Here is a 12,833-nt window from a genome sequence, read left to right as displayed (position 1 = left end):
GGGACAAAGAGTCTAAAAGCGGAGAGAGTGCGCATTTCTAGCGCAAAAAAACGGGCCAAAGAGTCTAAACGCGGAGAGGGTGCGCATTTCTAGCAGAGAAAATCGGGCCAAGGAGTCTAAAAGCGGAGAGAGTGCGCATATCTAGCGCAAAAAAACGGGCCAAAGAGTCTAAACGCGGAGAGGGTGCGCATTTCTAGTGCAGAAAAACGGGGCAAAAGAGTCTAAAAGCGGAGAGGGTGCGCATTTCTAGCACAGAAAAATGGGGCAAAAGAGTCTAAGAGTGGAGAGGGTGCGCATTTCTAGCGCAAAAAAAACGAGCCAAAGAGTCTAAAAGCGGAGAGGGTGCGCATTTCTAGCACAGAAAAATGGGGCAAAGAGTCTAAAAGCGGAGAGAGTGCGCATTTCAAGCGCAACAAAACGGGCCAAAGAGTCTAAAAGTGGAGAGGGTGCGCATTTCTAGCACAGAAAAATGGGCCAAAGAGTCTAAAAGTGGAGAGGGTGCGCATTTCTAGTGCAGAAAAACGGGCCAAAGAGTCTAAAAGTGGAGAGGGTGCGCATTTCTAGTGCAGAAAAACGGGGCAAAAGAGTCTAAAAGCGGAGAGAGTAAAGTTTTAGCACAGAAAAACTGGCTAAAGAGTCTAGACGTGGAGAGAGTGCACATTTCTAGTGTAGAAAACGGGGCAAAAGAGTCTAAAAGTTGCCGTAATTAAGGAGTTTAATATTAAGAGACATCATGAAATGAAACATCAATTTGAAAATTCTTAGTTTACACAACACTGTCAAAAATAAAGATAGTAAGTCAAGTAAAATGGTGTGTAAATGAAATAATCAGGAAAAAGTATTATTTAAAGTGGTATATTTCATTATTTGTTTTATTACAGAGTCTGTGTTTTATTTTTGTTATACTGTAAGACCAGATAATTTGAGTTTACTTAACTTTTTTAAGGCAGCCAAACGATTTGTTCAATTTTTTTAAGCAATAGAGAAAGAATGAAAACTTGAGTTATCATAAATTAAAACATCAATTATTACAACTAAAGAGAAAGTTGATTTATTTGTAAGGTAGCCCAGGGGGGGGGGGATCACTACACACTGATGGTGAGTGTCTGTCAGAAACTGCTGGACACTCCCAGTATGCAAATAGATTGTGACAGAAGCCAATGGAAAAGAAGCTGCCAATTGCAACAGACTAAACTCAGTTATAATTGGTATAATAGTTGGTTCAACTCAAGATCTCAGTTTGAATAGTACAGTATATGTGCCCACAAATGTTCAACTAACTCAAAATAGTTGAATATTGTTTAGAAATATCCAATTTTATGTAAAAAAAGACTTAAATCATTTGAATTCAAACAACGTTTGGGTTTACAGTGTAGAAGACGGCTTGGGGAATTGTGAGACCATCAGTCTAAAAAGTGGGCCATGCAACATGACAACAACCCAGAACATTCCAAAACATTCCAAAAAATTGAGAGTTTGAACGGGTCAGGTCAAAGTTGTGACCTCAATCTCGTTCAGATACTGTAGGATGATTTGAAACACCGAAAACATCATCTAGCTGAAAGAATTCTGCATGGAGGAGTGGGAAACTCATTCTTTCAGTCGATATCAGCTGGGAAATATCAGCTGTTAGGGAACAGGGTTGCAAACTCTGAATAAACTCTTAGAAAAGTTCTTCTCTTGAGTTTGGATTTCTTTCACACGTTTATCCTCGTGTTATTAAAAGGTTTAGATGTTTTAATCCTTAGTTCCTCTCAGTAATTCTTTCTTTTGCTGTTAGGAAAGAATTCTACACTCACTTTTCTGAACTGTTAGTTTGGATAGTGGGTGTTTTAGAGTAAATTATCTCTATAAATAAAGAGAATTATGAATTATTGATGTTTTATATTGATTATTTTAATAAGAACTGTGCTGGATTGTTCTGTTCTCTATTCAGGAGAGTGATTTCTTCACCCCTCAGGGGGAGTTCAGGGTGGATAAGGCCGGATCCCCCACTCTACTGAACTGCCTGATGTATAAAATGTCCTACTATCGCTTCGGAGAAATGCAGGTCTGTGTGTTTTATTCTGATCAATCGCTTTAATATAAAACTCCTTAGAAATTGAGGAAATTCCCAAAGTAAAAGCTGCATGTTTAAACCTTTGGGAGGTGAGAAAAACGAAAGAATAAGACAATATCATCAGGAACATTATTAACACAAAAACAATCACCAAAAACTTTCTGTTAAAATTAATTTTTATTTAGTTATCTTGTCAATTAATCAATAAATCAATCAAACTTTATTTCCACTCGGTAAATACATAAAGAAAAACCCTCATTTTCAATGCAGCTGAGCATTTACAACATTAAAGGGACTGAAAAATATGTTTAAATTATAAAAACAAGCAAACAATATCAAATTTAATTAAGAAGAAATAAAATAATTCAAAATAAAAGCATATGCAGACAGGCTAAAATGTAAAGCAATAAAACTAAAAGATAAATAATTAGAATAATAAAGTAGAAACACACAATAGAAGACTAAAATAACACCAGAATTATAAAAAATTGTAATTGATGGATTTAAAATAAATAATAATAATAATAAGTTGAGAAAGTATAAAAAAATAAAAGGATAAAATAAATGAAGGTCAAAAGTAAATCCAGTAATAAAATAAATAAAGAGATTAAATGAATAAAATAAATGAAAAAAGCTTAAACATAAAATTAGATAAATAAAAAGACAAAATAAATAAAATAAAAAAGGGTAAAAAAAAATAAAGTGTTTATAGACTAGAGTTTCCTTTTAGAGTTTAAGCTGTTTAAATAACACCAGATAATTAAGCATCAGGAAGTATTTTTTGATAGAAATCTCTCTCACCGGGTCTGCTCTAGTCTCTGGACCATTGACAGCTTTAGTTGATTTTAAACCATCAGGGATAAACATCTAGTGACCTTTTATTCTGAATTTGTTGAAATATTCTAATTTAAGAGTTCATGTAAATGCACTTGTGAGTGTCCTTCAGCCTAAACATCTAAAATAATATAAACAATATGATATTCATTTGAGTTCATTCTGTATTCTTAATACTTGTACTTTTACTTTTAGTACTTGTGTAGATATTTTTTCTATTTGCAGCACTTACTTAATTATGATGCATAAAGAACACTTAAACTTCTACTCAAGTCACTTTTTTGATAGAATACTATATAGGTCTCTAGTACCTTATACATGTCTGGATATGATCCCACATCTAATACATTACAGTGTATTCATTTCTAAAAAATATCAATTATTTTTATGTAATTACAGCTATTTAATATGTTTAGGATTTAGGTGAAATCTGACCCAAACCAGCAGTTGAAACGTTCTTCATTCTGTCTCTCCTCAGCTGGATTTCCGGACTCCGCCAGGTTTCGATCGAACCAGAAATGCAGAGATTGGGAATAAAGACATTACGTTTCAGCACCTGGAGGAGGCCTTCACCTCCGAGCACTGGCTCGTCCGAATCTACAAAGTTAAAAAACTGGAGAACCGAGAACCTCTGAGTCACAAACTCCGAGTCACCAACATCATCCCTAAACAGAAATACACCTCCAAAAAGGTACTGCAGCTTCACTCAACATAACATATAATGAGATACAAACCCTAAAATCTTTAGATCTACTTTTACTTTTATCTGACTTTTACTGCAGACAGTATTAACCCAATGTATCTTAAGTTCTTTAAAGACCTCATTCCATCATGTTTTCATTCATTTTATGTGAAAAAAGTGTTCAGGTGTTTCTATTTAGCCCTGTTTTAGATCACTGAATTAGAGGTCTCTAAAGAAAGACAGGTTTGTAAAGGCTCTTGCTCATGAATATTCATACATGCAAATATATATCGCCTCTGATTGGCTAACAGCACTGCAGCAGCTAACGCCTACCTGTCTTTAAACCCCCCACAGTCAATTTTACAGCTTTAAAACTCAAAGAACAAAATGTTTTCAGAGATACAGACTTAGTTATAAAGATACAGCACTGAGTTCTGGGTAAAGTTAACCCTTGAACCTGTACCCCATCCCCACAGCATTGACAAGGTTTATTTCAGACAAACTAGCGCTACGAAACTCTTACCTCAGACTTTGTGATTTGGTGTTTGGGCAGTTTCACCACGTTGAATCCTCAGAGTCTATATACGCCCTAAATCATAAAATCCGACGCGAACGGCACTCCTTTGACCGGTGTTCTGTCGAATTGAGCTGCCTTGTCAAACTGTGTATATTTAAGGTCTCGGTAAAACACAGAATCAACCGGAGATCCGATTTAAAACTATAGTTACTCGCACAAGATAGCTAACGCTAACTAGCTCTGTAAACAGAAGCTGTAAACAGAGTAAACAGAGCTGTTATTCTCTCCTTAGCTATAGGTCCTGAGCCGAGGTGGGCGGGGCCATGAAGTCACTGGTTGACGTCAACATTTTACATCTCTCTGATCAACTCATATTTCTGAGGATTTTCTTTTACTAGCTACTGCAGATAATGAAGTTTGAGGAAAAGTTTCATGTGCAGCATCATAAACAACTTAGAGAGACCCACTGTATTTCATAAAGAACAAAAAAAGAGGATTTTGGCAGAAGGACACCTTTAAGTACAAAAATGTAAAATACTTTTTTTTTTTTTTTTTTTACTCAAGTCACTTTTTGATAGAATACTTTTAGTACTTTTACTCATGTCTAGATCTCTAGTACTTTTCATACCTGTCTGCTTATGGTCACCTGTTTGGAAATCACTTTAATATTTCTTTTTTCTACATTTTTTTTTACATTTCTAGCCCTAAATTTCCCCCATCTCAGCTTTGTTTGGAAAGAGTAGCAGGTCTGAAATGCATTTAAAAAAGCAGATAAAACATAAAATATGAATTTTTCTGGTCCCAAACGTTTAAAAACTGTTCTTCTGATGTTGTTGTGAACAGGGAGCTAAGAGGAAGCGAGGATACGTGAAGAATAAGCTGGTTCTGAAAAAGGGGCGGAGACTACGTAAAAAATAAACCGCTCTGATCAGGACTAAACCGGACTGAACAGATATTATAACTGGAGGGACAGTAAACATCAGAGAGGCCCTGCTGAGGAGGAGCAGCATTGTACTGAACCTGAGCGCTACTGTTCAGAGAGCGCCCCCGTGTGGCAGGAGGACAACCTCACATCCCATAACCTCACCTTCAGTTTCTGCTACTTTTACTGCTTTTATTTTATATTTTTATTATTGCGTGGTTTACTGTAATGATGAATGTATCTGAGGTGTGTGTGTGAGAGAGTTTCACCAAAGAGTCCAGGATTTACGAGGATTTCCCGGACGATAAAGTTCAGACTGTTGTTTGGAGGAGGAGGAGGAGGAAGAGGAGGAGGAGGAAGAGTTGTGTGTTTCTGACTCGTATAGTCGTGTTTAGTCGTATACGGTATGGAGGAACACATAAATCTATATAACAGCTGATTTACATAACAAACCTGCATAAACATCCATAAAAAACTCTATTTTTATGTCTATTAAAGAAGAATCCCAAACAAAAGCAGCCTTTATAATAACTGACGTCTGTTCTGATATATAAACATTTATAAATGATATAATTTATAATTTATGTTTCTGACAGTAGTCATGACGGGCTTACGCACAGGAATATGCAAAAGTTTGTGTACCCCTCTGTTTTATTACGTGTTTCGGTAACACTTTATTTGTGCCGACTAGAAATCTTTAGTCAGAATATTATTTTTTTATATGTATAAAAACTTAAAATATTAGCTCTCACTTTTTGTTTTTATTTGGCCTAATTTAGGTTTTATATAAAATGTTTATGTCAGGCTGGGGTGCAGGGTAGACGAGGAGGCGGACGCAAATTGCAAACAACAGGGGATTTATTAACAAAAATACAAAATAAACATGGAATTGACTGAAAACAGGACTGGGGAAACTCGGGAAAACATGGAACACTGACAGACGAAAAACGTACAAGGATCGACCACGGGGAAATGAAACACGGACCTTAAATAGAGGTGCACACACACAGGAAACATGAAACACCTGGGACGAAGGGGCGGAGTTACAGAAGAACACAGGTGAGAGGAAAAACACAGGTAGAACACAGGGTCACGGGTCACGTGGGACAACACAGGCACGAGGACAGACAGGAAACAGGGCCAGGACCTTACAGTTTATTGCAAGGTCTTCTGACTATCCTTTAGATTAATCTTTAAAAAAAAAGTCAATAGCACGTTTTACATTAATCAAACTCATTTAGTAGGCACAGCTGTACTTTTCCCGTGGTTAGATAGCAAAGACACTGATGCCCTAAATCAAGCTTAAAAATGAAAGTGGTAAAAATGTGGCTATACATTTCTTGAGATGCTCTATTATGTTTGGGTGTGTTTAATTTTGGACGTAACATGAAATAAACCAATCAGAGTGTCTCTTGCTCATCATTCTCTTTAAGAACCAGGTGAGCTCTGACTTTGGCGGATTGCTATTTTAACGGTGCAGCTACCTGCACGTGTCAAACATTTACTTTAAGCAGGGGTGACCACACTTTTGCACGTACTGTTACAATAGGTTTAATGCAGTATTATAGTATTATGTGCTTGAATATCTATACGGATACACAGTAACAGTCAAAAGTTTGGACACACCTTAAATTATGAGTTTTTTCTTTACTTTAAAATGTTCCGCATTGTATATTTTAATACTATACTCATTCAAACTATAAAGAAAACATACTGAAGTATTTACTTAACAAAAATGTGTTAAACAATCCAGAATATGATTTATATTTTATATTTATTCTCAGTCAGCTTTATGAGGTAGAGTCACCTGGAATTCAGACTTTCAGTTAACAGCTGTGCTGAACTCATCAAGAGTTAATTACTTGAATTTCTTGTCTCTTAATAAAGTGTTTGAGAGCATCAGTTAAAGTAAAGTAGTGAAGAGGTAGAGTTACAGGTATACAGTGAATAGTGAATATTTGAGTAATGTTCGAATCCAGGTTATGAGAAGCAACAACTACTCAACTAATTTAAAACAAAATGACTTTAAGAAGAAATAAAGATCAGTCAATCCAGAAAAAAGAATATTAAGAACTTTTAAGAATCGAAAATGATATAATGATGGAACTGGCACTCATCAGGACCGCCCCAGGAAAGAAAGAGTAAGAGTTTCCTCTGTTGTACAGGATGAGTTCATCAGAGTTTCCAGCATCAGAAACCACGAGTTAACAAACAGCTCCCCAGATAAGAGTATCTAAAAGCTTCTTCACAGACTATTTAGGTTTGTTTAACACTGTTTTTAAGTTACTACATGATTCCTTATGTGTTCCTTCATAATCTGATAGATCACTTTACTGTTCATTTACTATGTAGATAAAATATAAAAACATTGAATGAGAAAGTGTGTCCAAACTTTTGACTGGTGCTGTATTCTGTATGAATGATGTTAAAAAGTGTTATAAAATATTGTCATTTTATTTTGTTTTTAAGTTGTTTATATATAGTTTTTTTTTTTATGATGGGAGTTCACAGGGTTTATGGGTAAGAATGCAATAATCATTAAGCTGGATGTTCTGAATGTGAAAATGTTTGTTTAGATGTTTAGTCTTTAGAAATTATATAAAATACCTTAAATAGAATCATGTAGTGTTACTGTATACAGTTATGGAGAACACACCCCTTCCCTGAAGCTCCGCCCCCAAATTCATCCACAGCACAAACATCACCCCCGGATTTTGATGAATCCAATCTGAATACACTGTTAATATAATATAATTACTACTGTAATAAAAATATAATTACAGTTATTTCTTCCTGGAAAAGACTCACAGTTCTGTTCTGTCCTTATAATAGTTACACCACCATAATTAGATTACAAATATCGGAAATATATTGATTTGCTAAAAATCTAATACAAAATAATAAATATATAGTAATTATTTTTATTAAATTTGATCTTATTTCATTGTATTTTATTTTATTGTATTTTATTATATTTTATTAAATTTTATATATTTTTATCATATTTAATTAAATTTAGTTTTATCATATTTTATTTTATTTTATCATATTTTAATTTAATTTTATATTATTCAATTTTTGTGTATTTTACTAAATTTTTCTATTATTTCATTGTATTTTAATAACATTTAATTTAGTCATATTTTATTTTATCTTATCTTATTTTATTAGATTTTATTTTATTTTATCTTATTTCAGCGTATTATTATTTTTTTTTTTATCAAGTTGTATTTTATCTTATTCTATTATATTTTGTCATATTTTATTTTATTTTGTCATATTTTTTTTCATATTTATTTTATTTTATTTAATTCTACTGAACAAGTACGTTTTTTCTTCGTTTTTTACTGGAATCACCTGTAAAAAGGACTTTCCTAAAATTCTTTGACTTTATTACATTTTATTTTTGGATTATTTGAACTTCCGAACTGTAACTTTATATTAAAAAAATCAGCTTGATTTAGGACATGTCAGTGTGTCTTTGCTATCATAACGACAGGAAAAGTACACCTTTCACGGCTAAAAATGCACGAAAGGCATGTACTAATTTTCTTAATTAATGATGGCTGTGGTTAATTTTGGGTGTAATGTGAAATAAACCAATCAGAGTGTCTCTTGCTCATCATTCCCTTTAAGAGTAGATCAGGTGAGCTCTGACTTTGGTGTATTGCTATTGTAACGGTGCAGCTACCTGGACGTGTTCAACAAACTCTTCTCAGCAGAGGAAACTGAGCTGCTGCCAAGATAGCAAAACTCCAGAAATGTACCTGAACACACCTCATTTCCAGAACACCACGCCCATCAGTGTAGATATATTCAGAAGCTCTGCTGCTGTTTAAACGACGAAAAAATCTATTTAGAATCGGCCACTTCCTTACTTATTGCATAGTGCACTACAGAGGGTGTACTGTTGATTTGGGATTAAACCATGTGGAGTGTAATTTTATAGTAGATTAATCCTATTTTATAAATTCCCAGCTAACAATTTTTTTTTGGTTAGTAGAACGTTTTCCATGGTCCATTTTTTGTTTCTTAGAATTCTTAGAAGGTTTTCTGGATGTTCTTGAACTTTTTTATGTAACATTTTTAAATGTTGGTCGTAACATTGTTTCAATTTTTTTTTTATTTTGGAATTTTTAGTTTTGAGAATGTTTTCAATATGTTTTTTTTTCCAACTGGGAATGTTATGTGAGAAACTTTATTATATTATATTATAATATCATATGTTTTCAGAACGTTTCTGGAACGATATTTCTGGAACGTTAAAGACCAACCTTTCTTGAACCTTTAAAAAAAACGTTGCTAAACGTTCTCAGAATCTTCTTTATCAGCTGGATCTGGACTAGTGTGGATTATTCGTAAACCACTGCAGTTAAGCATTTCTTGTGGCGTCCCTCAGGGCTCTATTCTAGGGCCCATTAAAATGATGTTAATTATTATGTGAGGAAGCATGGGTTTATATATGAAGTGATGAATGCACGATTTCTTTTGGTTTTAAACCGATTCTTTTTTCTCTTTATTCATCTGTTCATCATTTGTCTGAGCATTTCTTTCCTCCTGCCACAGACGTTTACACTCTAGCTGTTTAAATTCTTCGTATGAGCCAAGATGAACAATACCGGACAAGATAAAAGAAAATGAAACTTTTACGAAGAAAAACTACTAGTTCGACCTGCTGTTACATTTACATATTTCCCACAATCCCTTGGAAACTGAGACTTTACAGTACTTCCTGTGGACATGCTACGTTTATCGGTGCATTGCTGAAGCCGACCAGAGGAGGGCAGCGTTTCCGTACGTTAAAAAAAAAACTCAACCAATTCCAAATGCAGTTTCTTTTTTAATAAAAACTAAAAGCAAAAATGTGATTAAAAAATTGTGTGTTTCTAAAACTAGAAAAAAACAGAAAAAGCTACGTTTTTAAACTTTCATTTCCTGTTATGCATGCATCCACCCTGTCACGTCAAGCTGCTCCACAAGGGGGACAATTTTAGTGAAAATTAGCATTTGATATAGGTTTAGCTTCAGCTTTATCTCTCCATGTTTAGCTTTATCTTTCCAGATTTAGTTTTACCTCTCCATTTTTAGTTTTAGATCTCCAGGTTTAGGTTTAGATCTTAAGATTTAGTTTTAGCTCTCCAGGTTTAGTTTTATATCTCCTGGTTTAGCTTTAGCTCTTTTGGTTTAGCTTTAGATCTCCAGGTTTAGTTTTAGCTCTCCAGGTTTAGTTTTAAATTTCAAAGTTTAATTTTAGATCTCTAAGTTTAGTTTTAGATATCCAAGTTTAGCTTTATCTCTCCAGGTTTAGCTTTATCTCTCCAGGTTTAGCTTTATCTCTCCAGGTTTAGCTTTATCTCTCCAGGTTTAGCTTTATCTCTCCAGGTTTATCTTTATCTCTCCAGGTTTATCTTTATCTCTCCAGGTTTAGCTTTATCTCTCCAGGTTTAGCTTTATCTCTCCAGGTTTATCTTTATCTCTCCAGGTTTATCTTTATCTCTCCAGGTTTAGCTTTATCTCTCCAGGTTTAGCTTTATCTCACCAGGTTTATCTTTATCTCTCCAGGTTTAGCTTTATCTCTCCAGGTTTATCTTTATCTCTCCAGGTTTAGCTTTATCTCTCCAGGTTTAGCTTTATCTCTCCAGGTTTAGCTTTATCTCTCCAGGTTTATCTTTATCTCTCCAGGATTAGCTTTAGCTCTCCAGGTTTAGCTTTATCTCTCCAGGTTTAGCTTTATCTCTCCAGGTTTAGCTTTATCTCTCCAGGTTTAGCTTTATCTCTCCAGGTTTAGCTTTATCTCTCCAGGTTTATCTTTATCTCTCCAGGTTTAGCTTTATCTCTCCAGGTTTAGCTTTATCTCTCCAGGTTTATCTTTATCTCTCCAGGTTTATCTTTATCTCTCCAGGTTTAGCTTTATCTCTCCAGGTTTAGCTTTATCTCTCCAGGTTTATCTTTATCTCTCCAGGTTTAGCTTTATCTCTCCAGGTTTAGCTTTATCTCTCCAGGTTTAGCTTTATCTCTCCAGGTTTAGCTTTATCTCACCAGGTTTATCTTTATCTCTCCAGGTTTAGCTTTATCTCTCCAGGTTTATCTTTATCTCTCCAGGTTTAGCTTTATCTCTCCAGGTTTAGCTTTATCTCTCCAGGTTTAGCTTTATCTCTCCAGGTTTATCTTTATCTCTCCAGGTTTAGCTTTATCTCTCCAGGTTTATCTTTATCTCTCCAGGTTTAGCTTTATCTCTCCAGGTTTAGCTTTATCTCTCCAGGTTTAGCTTTATCTCTCCAGGTTTATCTTTATCTCTCCAGGTTTAGCTTTATCTCTCCAGGTTTAGCTTTATCTCTCCAGGTTTATCTTTATCTCTCCAGGTTTAGCTTTATCTCTCCAGGTTTAGCTTTATCTCTCCAGGTTTAGCTTTATCTCTCCAGGTTTAGCTTTATCTCTCCAAGTTTAGCTTAGAAAAATAACTTATAAGCTTAGAAGGAAACTCAGATTTAGGTTCCCAGGTACTTTTAAACATTTAAAACCTCCAGATCTTCAGTTTAGTACAGTAACACCACAGCTTTAGTCAGAATTTCCTGGTTTATTTTGTTTATTAGCAGTGGAATAACGAGCCGTAGCAAATAACAGTCAGGACATTTTATACACCAAACAGATGCACTGTGTGAATAATAATGAATTTGAAAAATAATAGAAAAAGAAAAAAACAAAATAGGGTGAGCCTTTAAACCCTTTAAAGGTATTTTATTACAACTTGCCCTTGTGATAAACTTGCATTAATATTCAATCCCATCAGACAAGCTCGTGTTAGAAGGTGCACTACATCTCCAAGCATTTTTGGACACCCCTGGTAATGAATCCATTCAGTTAAAATCTAGTTCAATTTTCTGTCTGTTAAAAGCTAAATTTGTAAAATTACACCAGTGAAGAGAAATAGGTTTTTATTTTTTTTTTATATTTTATATTGAATATTTTATATTGCCCAACCCAATTGATTACTTGATTTTCTGATTCTTTTCATTTATTCATCTTGTAACAAACAGAAATATGTAAAATGTAAAAGTCTAGAGAATATTTCATTTTTTAATTTCACCTAAAAACATAAAACATAAAACATGCTGACCTCACTAATGACTAATGCTGATGCCCAGTCCCTGCTTAAAAAACGTATCCATATAACATGATGCTACCGCCACCATGCTTTTCATTGAGGAATGGCAGTGTTAGGCTTTAGGCTTAGTCATGCTTCAACGTGTTTTTCAATTCACAGACTTTTTCCTACATAAAACCAGAAGCACTTTAAATTATTGATGATTTCATGTCAGTATTCCAAAATTTGTATCACAAAATATCTGTGTAATTTTAAGGCTTTTTTGTCATCCTGATACTTTTTGAGATTATCAAGCAAACTTTAATATCAGACTAAGAAAGTCTGAGTAAGTATAAAAAGCACTTTCTAAATAAAACGTTTATTTATTAAAGGAAAAAAAATATCCAACCCAATTAAATAATCTGTTAAAAAAGTGCTTTTTATATATTTATTCACATTATCTTTGTCTGATAATAGAGGTTGTTTTATCAGTATGACAAAAATGCAAAAACAAAATAAATCTGTAAGGGGGCAAATACTTTTTCACTGTCCTGTATATATATATATATATATGATTTCACTATTTATAGGTTTATGTTTGAGTAAAATGGACATTGTTGTTTTATTCTATATTTATTTGCAGAAAATGAGAAATGGCTGAAATAACAAAAAGATACAGAGCTTAGATACTTCAAATAATGGAAAGAAAACAAGTTCATATTCATAAAGTTTTAA

The 12,833-nt window shown here is 34.0% G+C and overlaps 1 protein-coding gene across 1 annotated transcript in view; it reads left to right on the top strand.

Moving 5' to 3' along the window:
- Nucleotides 1-8,000, top strand: part of LOC125790043 (dolichyl-diphosphooligosaccharide--protein glycosyltransferase subunit STT3B-like) — a 180,810-nt gene extending 172,810 nt beyond the window's left edge. The window contains exons 14-16 of the mRNA XM_049473139.1: nucleotides 1,937-2,050; nucleotides 3,372-3,584; nucleotides 4,936-8,000. Coding sequence (XP_049329096.1) covers nucleotides 1,937-2,050; nucleotides 3,372-3,584; nucleotides 4,936-5,010 — 402 coding nt within the window. The 3' untranslated portion in view covers nucleotides 5,011-8,000. The remainder of the gene's footprint in view (nucleotides 1-1,936; nucleotides 2,051-3,371; nucleotides 3,585-4,935) is intronic.
- The last annotated feature ends 4,833 nt before the right edge of the window (nucleotides 8,001-12,833 follow it).

This window comes from Astyanax mexicanus, unplaced genomic scaffold, assembly GCF_023375975.1.
Source record: "Astyanax mexicanus isolate ESR-SI-001 unplaced genomic scaffold, AstMex3_surface scaffold_34, whole genome shotgun sequence".
In the NCBI taxonomy this organism is placed as follows: Eukaryota; Metazoa; Chordata; class Actinopteri; order Characiformes; family Acestrorhamphidae; genus Astyanax; species Astyanax mexicanus.
This window is presented reverse-complemented; position numbering and strand designations above follow the sequence as displayed.